Source organism: Eptatretus burgeri, chromosome 6 (genome assembly GCF_056783735.1).
Source record: "Eptatretus burgeri isolate ZD-2024b chromosome 6, Ebu_testis_v1, whole genome shotgun sequence".
NCBI classification, from domain to species: domain Eukaryota; kingdom Metazoa; phylum Chordata; class Myxini; order Myxiniformes; family Myxinidae; genus Eptatretus; species Eptatretus burgeri.
In genome coordinates this window covers 108,955,209-108,968,809 of record NC_140966.1, presented here as the reverse complement: position 1 = coordinate 108,968,809, position 13,601 = coordinate 108,955,209, and the positions used below count along the sequence as shown (strand labels likewise).

At 45.4% G+C, this 13,601-nt stretch overlaps 1 protein-coding gene across 3 annotated transcripts in view; it reads left to right on the top strand.

The window, feature by feature from the left end:
• The window catches only part of RTTN (rotatin), a 317,466-nt gene that overhangs the window by 166,413 nt on the left and 137,452 nt on the right, over positions 1-13,601 (top strand). For all 3 annotated transcript variants that reach the window (XM_085886669.1, XM_085886670.1, XM_085886671.1), the window contains exon 25: positions 3,112-3,297. In XM_085886669.1, coding sequence (XP_085742795.1) covers positions 3,112-3,297 — 186 coding nt within the window. The remainder of the gene's footprint in view (positions 1-3,111; positions 3,298-13,601) is intronic.

The window sequence follows — 13,601 nt, the reverse complement described above, 5'->3', positions numbered from 1 at the left end:
ATTAAGTTTATCACATTATTGTAATGATATAAACACTTGCTCATCATCAAGTTTATTACATATTTAGCATGTTATGAACCCTTCCTTGTACATTGTCAAGTTCTCCTCCCAAACGAGGATCACGTTTGTGGGAAATTATGCTAATCTCTTCCTCTCTGGCCTCGTTTGTCCACGTACAACATAAAGTATTTCATAACTTGTGAAGTTTGAATGTTCGTGATTGGTCGCTCGACGTGTTATATCGAACGCGAATATCAATCGGGACACGATGACAACCAAAATCTTTGTGTGAAATGTCGTCTTGTGTGTCATTCATATACTTGGTGAGATGGTAACCTCTGATCAACAAATATGGTATCACATGTGAAATGTAGAAGGGCACCCGGAAGAGCGCATACCTCCACCCTGTCATGCCTGATCCACAAGAACATATCGGGCCCAATCCATTTTTGAAATATCATGCTATGCATTACGATATAGTTTTTCCGCTTTCACTCAATGGTGAAGAATCACTTTAAAAATTAAGTAAACCTCGTATGCAGATCCGGATTCGGATCTTCACCAAAATCGAATCAATTTGTCATGGTCACACACTCAACCTGTCCACCAAGTTCCATCTGAATCCATCGACAACTTTTTGAGATATCCTGTACACAAACAAACAGACAGACAGGGGTGAAAACATAACCTCCTTCACCTTCGGTGGCGGAGGTAATAACTCAATTAAGACCTTACCATAATCGGTAAAATCGGCGAAGGAGGAGTCACGTGACCTCTCAAATGTGCTAATCATTCAAAAACCGAAAATAGTACAAATACAATCCACACATCGATTCAAAGGTATTTTTTACTGCTCATCTAAAGACGTAACTCTCAAGGGTGAAAAGAGAGTTTGTATGAAAAAAAAGAGATTACCATCTCAACGAACTTCACCAAATACACACCTCAAATACACATTCATCAAATAGTTTAAAGGAACCAAGTTAACATTGTGATTTTATTTTTGATCTTAGATGTTTAATTAATTTCATCGTAGATGTCTCACTTCAAATGAGAAATTTTTTCGAGTGTGTATTATTGGTATAAATGGGAATTCAGTGTAAAAATTCAATGAGTAGATATCGTCGTGGGTGGAGCCGGTAACCTTGGCAACCATTGTCATTTTTGATTTTCAAATGGTTTCTGGTCCCGATCACAGAAATATTCAATCACAGGTGAGATATATTTCATTTCTTACAATATTATCGATATCTCCAACCTCTTAACGATGTCTTGTCTAAGGGGTCATTCAAAAATTATGTAACTAACATGTGGGGGTTGGGTTTGGAGTGGGGTGGGGGTGGGTGTGTGTCCAAACGGCTGAGTTTTACACTCACAGGGGGTTCGGGGGGGGGGGTGGTTTCACAGCTGTTAGATATTGAAACCGAGCTGTAAAAGGACTTTTTGGACGTTTCTGGATGAGCTTTCCCATCACCTTGAATGAGGTTCTGATTGAGCTTTTCTCTATTAGTCATGGCTTTGCCGAGAGATCTCACTGTAAATGGTCGATGGAAGAAAAAAAAAGTGGTGTTCCCTCCCTGAGAAGAGGAAGAAGAGGCTGCAACAGTAAAATAGGTTGTCCATCTCTATAGAAAAAAACAAAAATGTTTTTGGTTTGTCACCTTACTGCTTTGAGCTCCCAAAGTTAATTCGCAATGAAACTTTCTAGGATCAGATTTTTAACGACAATGCACTGAAATACACGTTCCAAACAGTCATGAGGAGGTCACTTGGCCCATTATTGCTGTGTTGCACTCCAGAGTTAATTTATTTATGGGCATGAGGTAATTTCTTTACTATAGCTTCACTCCTTTACACTCTGTACAGCCTGTGGACCCCATGAGACCCTTTACACCCCTGAGACACTTTCATACCCTTTTGAGACATATAGACCGTCTTCAACCCTTTCGATACTTTTCAGACCTACAGACCTTTTAAGACCCTTTGGACAATTTCAGACCATTTAGACACTTCAGACCACTTTTGCTCTTTCTCCCTTGGACCCCTTTTGACATATACACCCATTTCAGACCCTTTAAACACTTTAGACCCCTTTATGGCTCTTAAAACACTTTCGACCCCTTTTTGACCTTTTAAGACCCTTAAGCCACTTTAGACTCCTCTACATCATTTAGAAAATCGAAAAAGATTCCCCCGAAAATCGTTTTGACGACGTTTTTTTTTTCGTGCACCATTCGCGTTGCATCACAAGTTGCGATGATGAATCAAAACTGATATCCTAAAGTGAAACTGATGTAAAAAGGTGAAATTGAAACGACTGATCTATGGACCATCGAATGGGAAATCAGAATGAAATGCTGTCATAAATACTCAATGGAATTCGCCGAAAGCAAAGCTATGGGGAGGATAGAGAAAGGGGGCAGGTTGGGGGACTGAAGAAACGACGGTGATCTTTCATCAGGCGGTAGGCCCAAAACGGGCCTGAATCCATTTCCCAGCCAAGCTTTCATCATATCACCCTCACTCCCAAGCAGTACTTCAGAGGCCCAACAAGCATGGATTGGAAATCTCTGCTGGTGGTATGGCACGAGGTTGCCATGGTTACCATCTCCACCTAATGAGATATCTGCACACTGAATATTTATGCTGAATTCTCGTTTCCACCAATACACACTCATTTGAGGTGAGACGTTGCTCATTTTAGTTGAGACGTCAACGAACCCGTCAGCGACGGGTACCCTGCCAGGAAGTACATATCCTGATCGATCGAGCACTGTCAATTTTAATTTCATCTGTTTATTGAGAGATCAACATTACCTCGTTGCAGATCCATACTTATCACAGAGCTTCATGAAATATTATATGACAATTTATTGAAATTCCCATTTTCCTTGTGAAGCATTCAATGTTGAGCCTGAAAGACACCCTGCTGAACTCCAGTCCCACCAATCCTCGTGCATGTTGTTGGTGATGTTGACTGTAGTGCGAATGAAAGGTTATATCACGAGTCCCTTCTTCCGATGAAGTATAAGATTATAGCTAATCGCATTTGAATGGCCTGTTTGTGTTCCAATCAATGTGATGCTCACTAACGCTTTGTATTTGTTGCAGATTCTGCTTGCCCTTCATGAGTTCCACTCACCATTTGGTGAGTCCAAACCGCACAGCAGGGCCTTCCGTCAATGACCCCCTCACTCTTCCTCCCATCATTGCCAGCTTGCGACTCTCTTGGCACCTCGCCTGGCATGAAGATGTGAAGAACCTTCTTCGCTGTGACATTTCAACCTCAAACAAGTGGTGGGTTTTTAATGTCGGTGGGTACACACCACTTGTACATCCTCAAACTCTCTTTTTTTGTCTCGGTACATCAGACCAGGAGTTTCAAGGGAGAAATTAACAATTCTCAAGAAGCCTAGAGAGGTGGAATTTTCAAAGGTTTCTGAAACAATTGAATGCACTAATTTTTTTTTTTGACCAATTTCCCTGAAAATATCTGCTGTTCTTCTTTCGCTCCAATCGCTTCATCTGACCACGTGCTTGTCAAAGTAGACATCTCTCTGGCTGTTGTCAGAGAACCACCTCTGCGCCATCGAGTCTGGCATTTCACTCAAGCCGATTGGCAGGGTCTTCAAGTAGCCATCAAAGTTGTAGACTGGTCTCCTATCGCTACTTTCTCTGACATCATCTCGTCCTGGGAATTCTTTTAAAGAAACGTGCTCTCCCTCATGCACAGATTTATCCCCTCTCGTCGTCAGTTGTCCTACCCTTCCTCCCACCCATGGTTCACTGAAGCTTGTGGCGAGGCAGTTGTCCTGAAACAACTTGCCTTTGCCTCATGGAAGGTTAATCCAACTGAAGGCAGTCTCAGTTCTTTCCACAAAGCTCGGAACAAGTGTGTGTGTCTATGCTCAGGAGAGCCAGAAAACGTCTTTCTCATCTCAAGTGTGAACTCTCAAACCTGTCTCCTTTCTCCAAATCCTGGTGGCATCTAGTGAAGTCTGTTTCTGGTGTATGTTCTCCCTCCATCTCCTCTCTTACCTCAAATGGCCACACAGCTGACACCGCACGTGAAAAGGCTGAATGCCTAAACTCTGTGTTTGCTTCGAAATCTTGTGTCCCAAACACATCACTTTCTATACCCAATTTACCCAGTCACACCCAGCTGTCCCTGGACCCAAGGTGGAGAGCTTGCTGTCAAACCTCGACTCAGATTCTGCAACCAGTCCAGACGGCATCAGCCCACGTGTCCTAAAAACCTGTTCTGCTCCCGATCACCCTCTCTCTGTTCTTTTCACCCTCTCATTTGCTCAAGGTCATCAGCCATCTGCTTGGAAATAAACATTGCTGCCCTGCACAAAAAAGTGCAAAAACAGATCCCTGCGACTACAGACCAATCAGCCTTCTCCCAGTCATCAACAAGGTTATGGAATCCATCATCGCTTCAGACATTAAATCCTTCTTCTTCTCAAATGGCTTGATTTCCGATCATCATTTTGGATTCAGACCAGGAAACTCTACCCTGGCTATGCTGCTTCTGTTTTCCCAACAACGGATGGAGATTCTCAATCTCAGACATGAAATCAGAGCCACCTCTCTCGACATATTGCGTGCTTTCGATATGGTCTGGCACCTCGCCCTGCTCACCAAACTCTCTTCCTATGTATCCAAGGACATCTCCATTCATGGCTCGCAGACTTCTTCCCCTGTTGCAGCCAACGTGTGGCCCTCAATGGATTTCTCTCATCCCCTCTTCCTGTGCAGGCTGGAGTTCAAGGCAGTGTTCTGGGCCCTGTTATTTTTCTGGTTTTCATCAATGATCTTTCTGAGTCTGAAAAATGCTCTTTATCTCTTTGCTGACGACTCCACCCACTGCCATACCATTTGTCATCCCTCAGATCGGCAAGCAGCAGCATCTTCACTCTCTGCAGATCTGGATAAAATCACAAGCTCGTCCAACAAGTGGAACATTTCTTTCAATCCTGACAAATTTCACACTCTCACTACGTCTCTCTGAAAGGACCATCTGGACCCCCCCCCGACCCCCCCATCGACTTTCTCAGCAATCCTCTTGATGGAGTTCTTTCATTCAAAATTATGGGTCTCACTATCTGCCATGATCTTTCCTGGGAAAGCCACATTTCCAAGCTGGCCTCCAAAGCCAGTCACCGACTTGGTATCCTCCGTCATGCGAAGTCCTTCCTTGGCACACCTGAACTCCTGACCACATCCAAAACTTTCCTCCACAGCCTGATGGAGTACTGCTCTCCCCTCTGGGCTGCTGCTCCCGCCTCTCACCTTTCTCAGCTTCATGTTGTGTTTACCAATAGTCCATGGACTGGGGTGGTTTCTGTGTGACTTTTATGTGCCCTAAGTTTCTCTTCATATTATTGAAGTAGACCATGTGGGACATCAAAAAAGTGAGGGTGGACATCTGTTAGCCTGGTCGGATTTGAGAAAATGACGTCACAATATCAAGCTTTTGCGTTCATTAGGCGAACAAAAATTTGGGGTAGGGGAAACTAAAATGCTTATAACGCCACAATCATACATGATATAACTGCAAACTACCATTCAGAATATTTGTTTGTATTCACTCTACATGTGACAATATGTAATTATCTGATTATTATGCAAATTTGCTGTCCAGAGGTCAAAAGGTCATGGAAATCGGGGGTTGCTTAAAATCTGACCCACCGGAAGAAAAATGTGAGTTACAGGCTGCCTGTACTGCTTGAGAATGTTTGCTGGCTGTCAGAGGTTGCCAAGACATATCTCTCACATGATATGCATTGTATAAGTATTAATCCTTTTGTAACGAAAACATCAACTTTGATAAATGGTGCTATTTCAGAAAAGCTGATTTTCCTTTGCAGCGGAAGACAAATGCCACAAAATAAAGTCATCGAACATTTTCATCAGTATGAATATGATCTATCACCAACTACTTATTTGTTTTAGCGTAAATATCGCTTAATTTACTAATTTCTTACAATATTCCCATGTCGTTAACCCACTAAGTCCTAAAACAACCACCTGTAGAGGGGGGTGGGGGGGTTCGGAACATCCTTAGTCCATTCAGCAAAAAGAAACTGCTGAATTTGCTCAGTTTTAGTAATAGTCTCGGTTTTTATATCCAAATGAAGGTATACTGCTGACTGTAGTCACTATTCTAAATCATGCCAATTTGATAATGGGAGAAGGAATACATGTAGATGCCAGGAGTACATTTCCATGCAGCTGTAAGTGTCACATATGAGTTCTGTTCGGTTTTAGATACAACCAGCTGGATTTTTACAGCAAACATTCTTGTCTCCCATACCTTGGCACTTGCAGAACTGGCAACAAGGCAGGTCACTCTTTCGACATGCACATCTCTCTGTCGCACATTTCAAGCAAGTACAGTGCACAGCATATTCCTCGGGAATGGGTCTGATGGCCTTATTTTGATGGAGAAGTTCATCTTCCTCTTCAAATCCGTATAGGAGAGGATTCACCTCAGTCATATTTGCAGAGAGAAATGATGTCATCACATATGTAGCATAATATGCCCTTAGAATATGGGCCCTTATGGCATGGCTTGTAGGTGGCAACTTCTCGAGTGGGGTTTTGCTGTGGTGATAATTATGATCCCTGAGTTCATCCATTGTTGTGCAGGTAGTTCCATTCTTTAGCACTTTCACTCGATATGATTCTGCTCTCTCAACTTCATCGTCAGAAGGTCCATTTTGGCTACAACCAAATCCTTGAAGGTAGTCTACTGGGTTTGTTGGAAAAGAAACTTAACAGCGGTTCAGGGATCTTTATACTCTCCCAAGCAGTTTTCAAGTCATTCATTTCGCAAAACCGATCCTGTAGATCAAAGTCATACTCTAAAAGACACTGTCTTATGCTTTCTGCACACTGATGGATAGGGTCATTAGCGCGAATTGTCTCAGCCATATGCTGGACATTGACATCTTTGCCAAAAAATATCACAGACTTATTGGCCTCTTTAGGCACAGATAATGTAATTCTATCTCCAAAGTGATTAAGTAAGAGTACATTTACTTCCTTGTTAGTTACTCTTTTACATGACGTAATTTCACGGTTCACACAGTCTCTTACAAAGTTTAGTTCATAACCAAAGCCTTCATTTATCCCAATCTCTATGTCCTTCACTACTTGTTCCCATGCTTGTTGCTTGTGAGTCGCAGGTTTTTCTGTTTGTCCTTTCTCAAATATATGCTCATAGTTCAGCAAATAACTTTTAATACACAAATTGTGGCAATGTAAGTCGGCACCAAATACTGCACTAACACTTTGTATGTCACAAGTGCGAGTGTAAACATCATCCTGAAACCTTCGGTTGCTTCCAATAATTTACTGGCCCTGTCGCACTCAGATATGCGTATTTCTGATGCACCCCATAGTGCTTCTTGTGTCCACAGATGACACATGAAACTCCCTCATGTCTGGTACATTGGAAGGTCCAGGTCTCGGCGAGATGCTTGAGCGAGAGCGGCGTGATGATGCCTCACGACTGACTTCTTCACTGCCACTAGAAGTGGAGGCGGAAGCTTTACTGATATTTTCCAACGATTTTTTTTGTGAGTGTAAGCTTTGTAACACAGATTGTCCATATGATAGACAAATTCTTCATCTTCAAGGGTGCGAAGTCTTTTGGCAACATGGTCATTTCGTTCTGCAGCAGCCTCACTTTTTCGTTTCCGCCCATGTTCAGTGCTTGTGGGGTTTTTTTCTTTCGAAGATTGGCAAATGATGCATTTATCAAGATCAAGGTATTCACTGTCTCCAATTCCACCAACCAAGCTGACACCAGTGTTCTGCATCTCATCTGAAACAAACCAGAAGGGCATTTCATTAACATGGGTGATGGCAGCATTATTGTAAGTCATAACACACCTGAAAGGCATACATAATCTGACATCTTGGCAGGATAAATCAACTTTCAGCCCTCTGAAAGCTGTCTGGTGATAAACATGCTATTGGGATAATGAAGATCGGACAGACGTTTAGTTAGTCTTGCGTTGGGCAGGCGGCGTTACTGCTCGACCATTTGCGAGCCTGTTTACATTCCTGTACTTGATGGGGTATGCATGTGTGCACTGGTGTGTAGTGAAGGCTGATTATACTACTGATTTTGTTTCAGCCTTTATGTAGATAAGAACACCTACCACAAGTAGTCTGTGCGTTAAAACATGAGAACTGTCTGTCAAATTGAAGATTGTAATGTTGATTCAATTTTTACTTTCACTTTCACCCATGAGGAAATGCACTTGTACAGTGCTGCCACCAAGCTTCAATACTAGAATCAGTGGTAGTGCCCTCTAACAGAACCACGTGGAACTACTCTATTGTGGGAATCCAAAGAAGCCTCAAATGACTGGAGATAATGAGAACTGACTATAAATAGAGGACTCAACCTTTGCCCATTTTAAAACAACTGAAATAAAAGGGTTAAATGGTTCATCCTTGTCAGAAATAGCAAGAAGTCATTTCCTCTGGGTCTTCTGCTGATATGTATAGTAATAATCTAAAAGAGGTTTACAAAACAATCACCAACCTGTATGGTATGAATAATGTACACTTAGACGATGGAAAAACTGGAATTTCTGACATGTCTGAAATAGCACCATTTATCAAAGTTGATGTTTTCGTTACAAAAGGGTTAATTCTTATATAATACATATCATGCGATAGAGATATGTCTTGGCAACCTCTGACAGCCAGCAAACATTCTCAAGCAGTACAAGCAGCCTGTAACTCACATTTTTCTTCCGGTGGGTCAAATTTTAAGCAACCCCCGATTTCCATGACCTTTTGACCTCTGGACAGCAAATTTGCATAATAATCAGATAATTACATATTGTCACATGTAGAGTGAATAAAAAGAAATATTTTGAATGGTAGTTTGCAGTTATATCATGTATGGTTGTGGCGTTATAAGCATTTTAGTTTCCCCGACCCTAAATTTTTGGTCGCCCCATGAACGCAAAAGCTTGATATTGTGACGTCATTTTCTCAAATCCGACCAGGCTCCCAGATGTCCACCCTCACTTTTTTGATGTCCCACATGGTCTACTAAAATAATATGAAGAGAAACTAAGGGCACATAAAAGTCACACAGAAACCACCCCAGCCCATGGACTACAAGGCATTAAGGATGATTGGTATCTCCCGTGATGAGGATGTCTTTGGGTCTCTCACTCTCTCACTCTCCCACCGCAGGTAGGTCATTGGTCTTTCTGTCTTCTCCCATCTCCTCTTATTCCTGCCCCCTCCCCGCTCTCTCAGCGATATGTCGCCCTCCCCACCCCCCAAATTTCCGTAGGGCGCTCAAGGTCCACCCCCAACCCGCTTCTGGTGAAACTTCCAAAATCAAGAAAAACTGCTCACCTTCACTCTTTCATTCCTCTTTTTTTCCTGCCTTTGGAATAAACTCACACACTCTCTTCAGTCACACTATTCCCTCCAGGTCTTCAAAACAGCTGTTCACCACCACCTCTTATCTTCCCCCATCCAAAACCAAGATCTTTTCTACCTCCGTTAATCCACCCCAAACCCATCTCCTTCAAATTTCCTGCTTTCCTTCCTGAAAGTCTCTGTCATGTAAGAACCTGAACGTCCCTGTCATGTCCATCTTGTTTACCCTGTGTACCCTGGCCCCATCCCTCTCCCTTCTACAGATCCCCTTATGTCTCTGTTCCCCACTGGTTTTTCCTTCCCTCTCCCACCCCTCTTGTCTCCTGATCCCCTTGTTGTATGTTATTTGTGTGAGCTCTCATACGAACCTCACCATTCTATATAAAATTTGGAAAATAAAAAAAATGGAGTATTTAACGGTAAAATAACTAGTGAAACAAAATGTTACAATTTCCGAATTACTCTGCTGTTCGCGGTGCTGAGCTGTATGTGGTGCTGTACGAAGTGTGGTGCTCTGCTATAGGCGGTACCATTTGAAAAGTGGTGCCGTGCACAAGGTGTTGCCGTGTTATACGCGGTGCCGTGCTATCCGCGGTGCCGTGCTATCTGTGGTGACGTGCTATCCATGATGCAGTGCTATCCGTGATGCCATGCAATACACAATGCCGTGCTATCCACGGACATCTGCGATGTCGTGCTATCTGCGATGCCGTGCTATCCGCGATGCCGTGCTATCCGCGATGCCATGCAATACACAATGCCGTGCTATCCACGGACATCTGCGATGTCGTGCTATCTGCGATGCCGTGCTATCCGCGATGCCGTGCTATCCGCGATGCCATGCAATACACAATGCCGTGCTATCCACGGACATCTGCGATGTCGTGCTATCTGCGATGCCGTGCTATCCGCGATGCCGTGCTATCTGCGATGCCGTGCTATCCGCGATGCCGTCCTATCCGCGATGCCGTGCTATCCGCGATGCCGTGTTATCCGCGATGCCTTGTTATCCGCGATGCCGTACTATACACAATGCCATGCTATCCACGGACCTCTGCTATCCGCGATGCCGTGCTATCCGCGATGCCGTGCTATCCGCGATGCCGTGCTATCCGCGATGCCGTGCTATCCGCGATGCCTGGTATCCGCGATGCCGTGCTATCCGCGATGCAGTGCTATCCGCGATGCTGTACTATACACAATGCCATGCTATCCACGGAGCTGTGCTGTCCGCGATGCCGTGCTGTCCGCGATGCCTTGCTATCCGCGATGCCATGTTATCCGCGATGCCATGCTATCCGCGATGCCGTGCTATCCACCGACCTCTGCTATATGCGGTGCTGTGCTATACGCAATGCCGTGCTATAAGCAGTGCATTGCCAAATGCATTGTTGTGCTATACACGATGCTGTGCAATACACAGTGCTGTACTAAACACTGTGCTGTGCAATACGTGATGATGTGCAATACGTGATGCTGTGCAATACGTGATGCTGTGTAATACGAGATGCTGTGAAATGTGTGGTGCTGTGCTTTATGCGGTGCTGTGCTTTACGCGATGCCGTGCTATAAGCAGTGCATTGCAAAATGCAGTGTTGTGCTATACACGGTGCTGTGCCATACATGGTGCTGTGCTTTACGTGATGCCGTGCTATAAGCAGTGCATTGCCAAATGCAGTGTTGTGCTATACACGGTGCTGTGCTATACGTGATGCTGTGCAATGCACGGTGCTCTACAATACACGGTGCTGTGAAATGCGTGGTGCTGTGCTGTATGCGGTGCTGTGCTATATGCGGTGCATTGCTAAATACGGTACTCTGCTATATGCGATGTTGTTCTATACGCGGACCTTTGCTCCATACGGTGCTGTGCTACCCGCGGTGCTGTGCTATATGCGGAGCTGTGCTACACGCGGTGCTGTGCTACATGCGGTGCTGTGCTGCACGCGGTGCTGTGCTCTATGCGGTGCTCTGCTGGCTTAACGTAACGCTACATTCGACTGACACAGAGCATGCTATTCATAGAAAATTGAGTTGTTTAGTGTGGAAGAACTTAAGTTGGATGATGTGAAACAACATGGAATGAACACACCTCTTGCCAGCAAATGGGATACAAGTTAAACCACCCCACGCCTATCCCAAAAGTATGATATCGTAAACCGCCCTGCGCCTGTCCCAAGCAATGACGTAGTAAACCACCCCAGGTTTATTGTGAAACAATGTAGTAAACCACCCCAGACATGGCCGAAATGATGATATTGTTGCGAATTTCGGTCCGCCCGTCGTGCGATCGGCCACGTAACTCAAATCGCGACCGCGTCGCTCACCGGAACGGACAATTCAGTCGTGACCCTCCTTGGAACTACCGCCTGGAGCTAGTCACGGGTGGATCTTTCGACCCCACCACAATCGTGCCAATCGGCCACCCGCGCAGGATAGGGTTGTTCGCCAAACTCGACCTACCTCAGCACCTGCGCGAGTAGTTAACCGGGCGATCGTACCTCGCCGCTGGCCTGCCTCGGACACGAACCGCTTAAGCGGTCCGTTCCGTGCTTCAGTGATAACCGAGCGGTGTTATCGCCGACCCCGACGGATGTGATTCTATTTACTGGGTGCTTACACCCTTCTACCAATTCCTTCTGTGATGCAAGATGGAACTTTCAAACAAGGGAAAGGACGCAACGAAACGGGGAACAGTTCAACAAGCACATTTACTTCACACTCAGACAAGGCACGTATTTACAGCCATACAGTAAATCATGCACGTACACAGTGAAAGCAAGCAAAGGCAGAGTTACAACCGAATATTTATTCACACAATTACTTAAACAGTTTTACTTTCAAGACTGCACCACCACATGCACTTACACAAAAGCAAAGAAAAGCCACCCTCCAAGACAGGGGTGGCAGACAGGTCCGTGGACCAAATGTACGTGGAACCTGGATGAGCGGCCAGGTCCACGAGACCGAAGGGTCTTACCCGCGTCCTCGTGGCGCGATGGCGGGCAAGCCGCGATGTCAGCATAGCTGCGCCTGGCTTCGTGCCCCTGGCGTGGCCGGTGAGCTCTCTCCGGCGTTCTCCGCGCAGGCACGTGTTTCACCGTCGGCACCACGGTTGGGGAGGGGAATGGACGGGGTTACCGGCACTTTCTTAGCGCGGAGCTTGGAAAGGGAGAGGGGAATTGCTGACGCTTCGTCCAACGAGTTGACGCTCTGGACCGCACTGGCTCCGGCGAACTCCTCTTGGCTGTGGCCTCCACTGCGCCCCTTCTCCGGCGGCGGTCCCCACTCAGCCCTCTGGTTCACCTCTGAGCCCTCCTCCGCGTCCCTGCTCCACTCAGCAACTCACCCTCCTCGCAACTCAACTTCGACCTGAGCTCCGAGCTCCTTCCTCTCCGTCGATCGGCCCCCGTCTGCCTTTCCCCGTCTGCTTCGAGCTCCGTCTCCCGACTCTGCCCCACCGACACTGCCTCGAGCTGCGTTGTGCTCGCGCTTATATAGGCCGGGGGAGGAGTGCATATGTAAATTTGTGGATCACAGCGGGTTTGGAGGCGGGGCTACACCACCTGATGCTCAGCCATTGGATGGATGAAAAGTGGGCGTGAATGATTCCTGATCCGATTTCTTCTTCGAAAGGATCCCATTCACAACCCATGGCACGATGTTCAGTAGAAAGGCGAAGGTGGTGGGAGTTTGCTGTGGTGGTTTGGGAAGGGTGTTGGTGGTGGCGATTTGGTTGTTGGGGGATGATTGGTCCAAAATAACGACAGCAAAAGAAAAACGGCTATCTCAAAGGATCGCAGCCCTGTGATCATGGAAATTCCCTCAAAACAACGGTGGGGAAATCTAACTACACATATACTTATCGTCACAACTGATCTAAGGTCCTTTATGGTGGTCTGCGAATTTCCACAGCCGTAACAATATAGTCAACTATCCTGTGTTTGTCCCAAAATGATGATGGAGTAAACTACCCCGGGCCTGTTCCAAAATAATGATTATAGTAAACCACTGCCGGTCTATCCTGAAAACAATGTAGTAAGCCGTGCCAGGCTTGTCCGAAACGATGATAAAGTAAACTACCTCAGGCTTGTACCAAAATGAGAGGGTAAACAATCACAGGCCTATCCCAAACTATGACAGAGTAAAACACCCCGGGCCTGTCCCAAAATGATGAT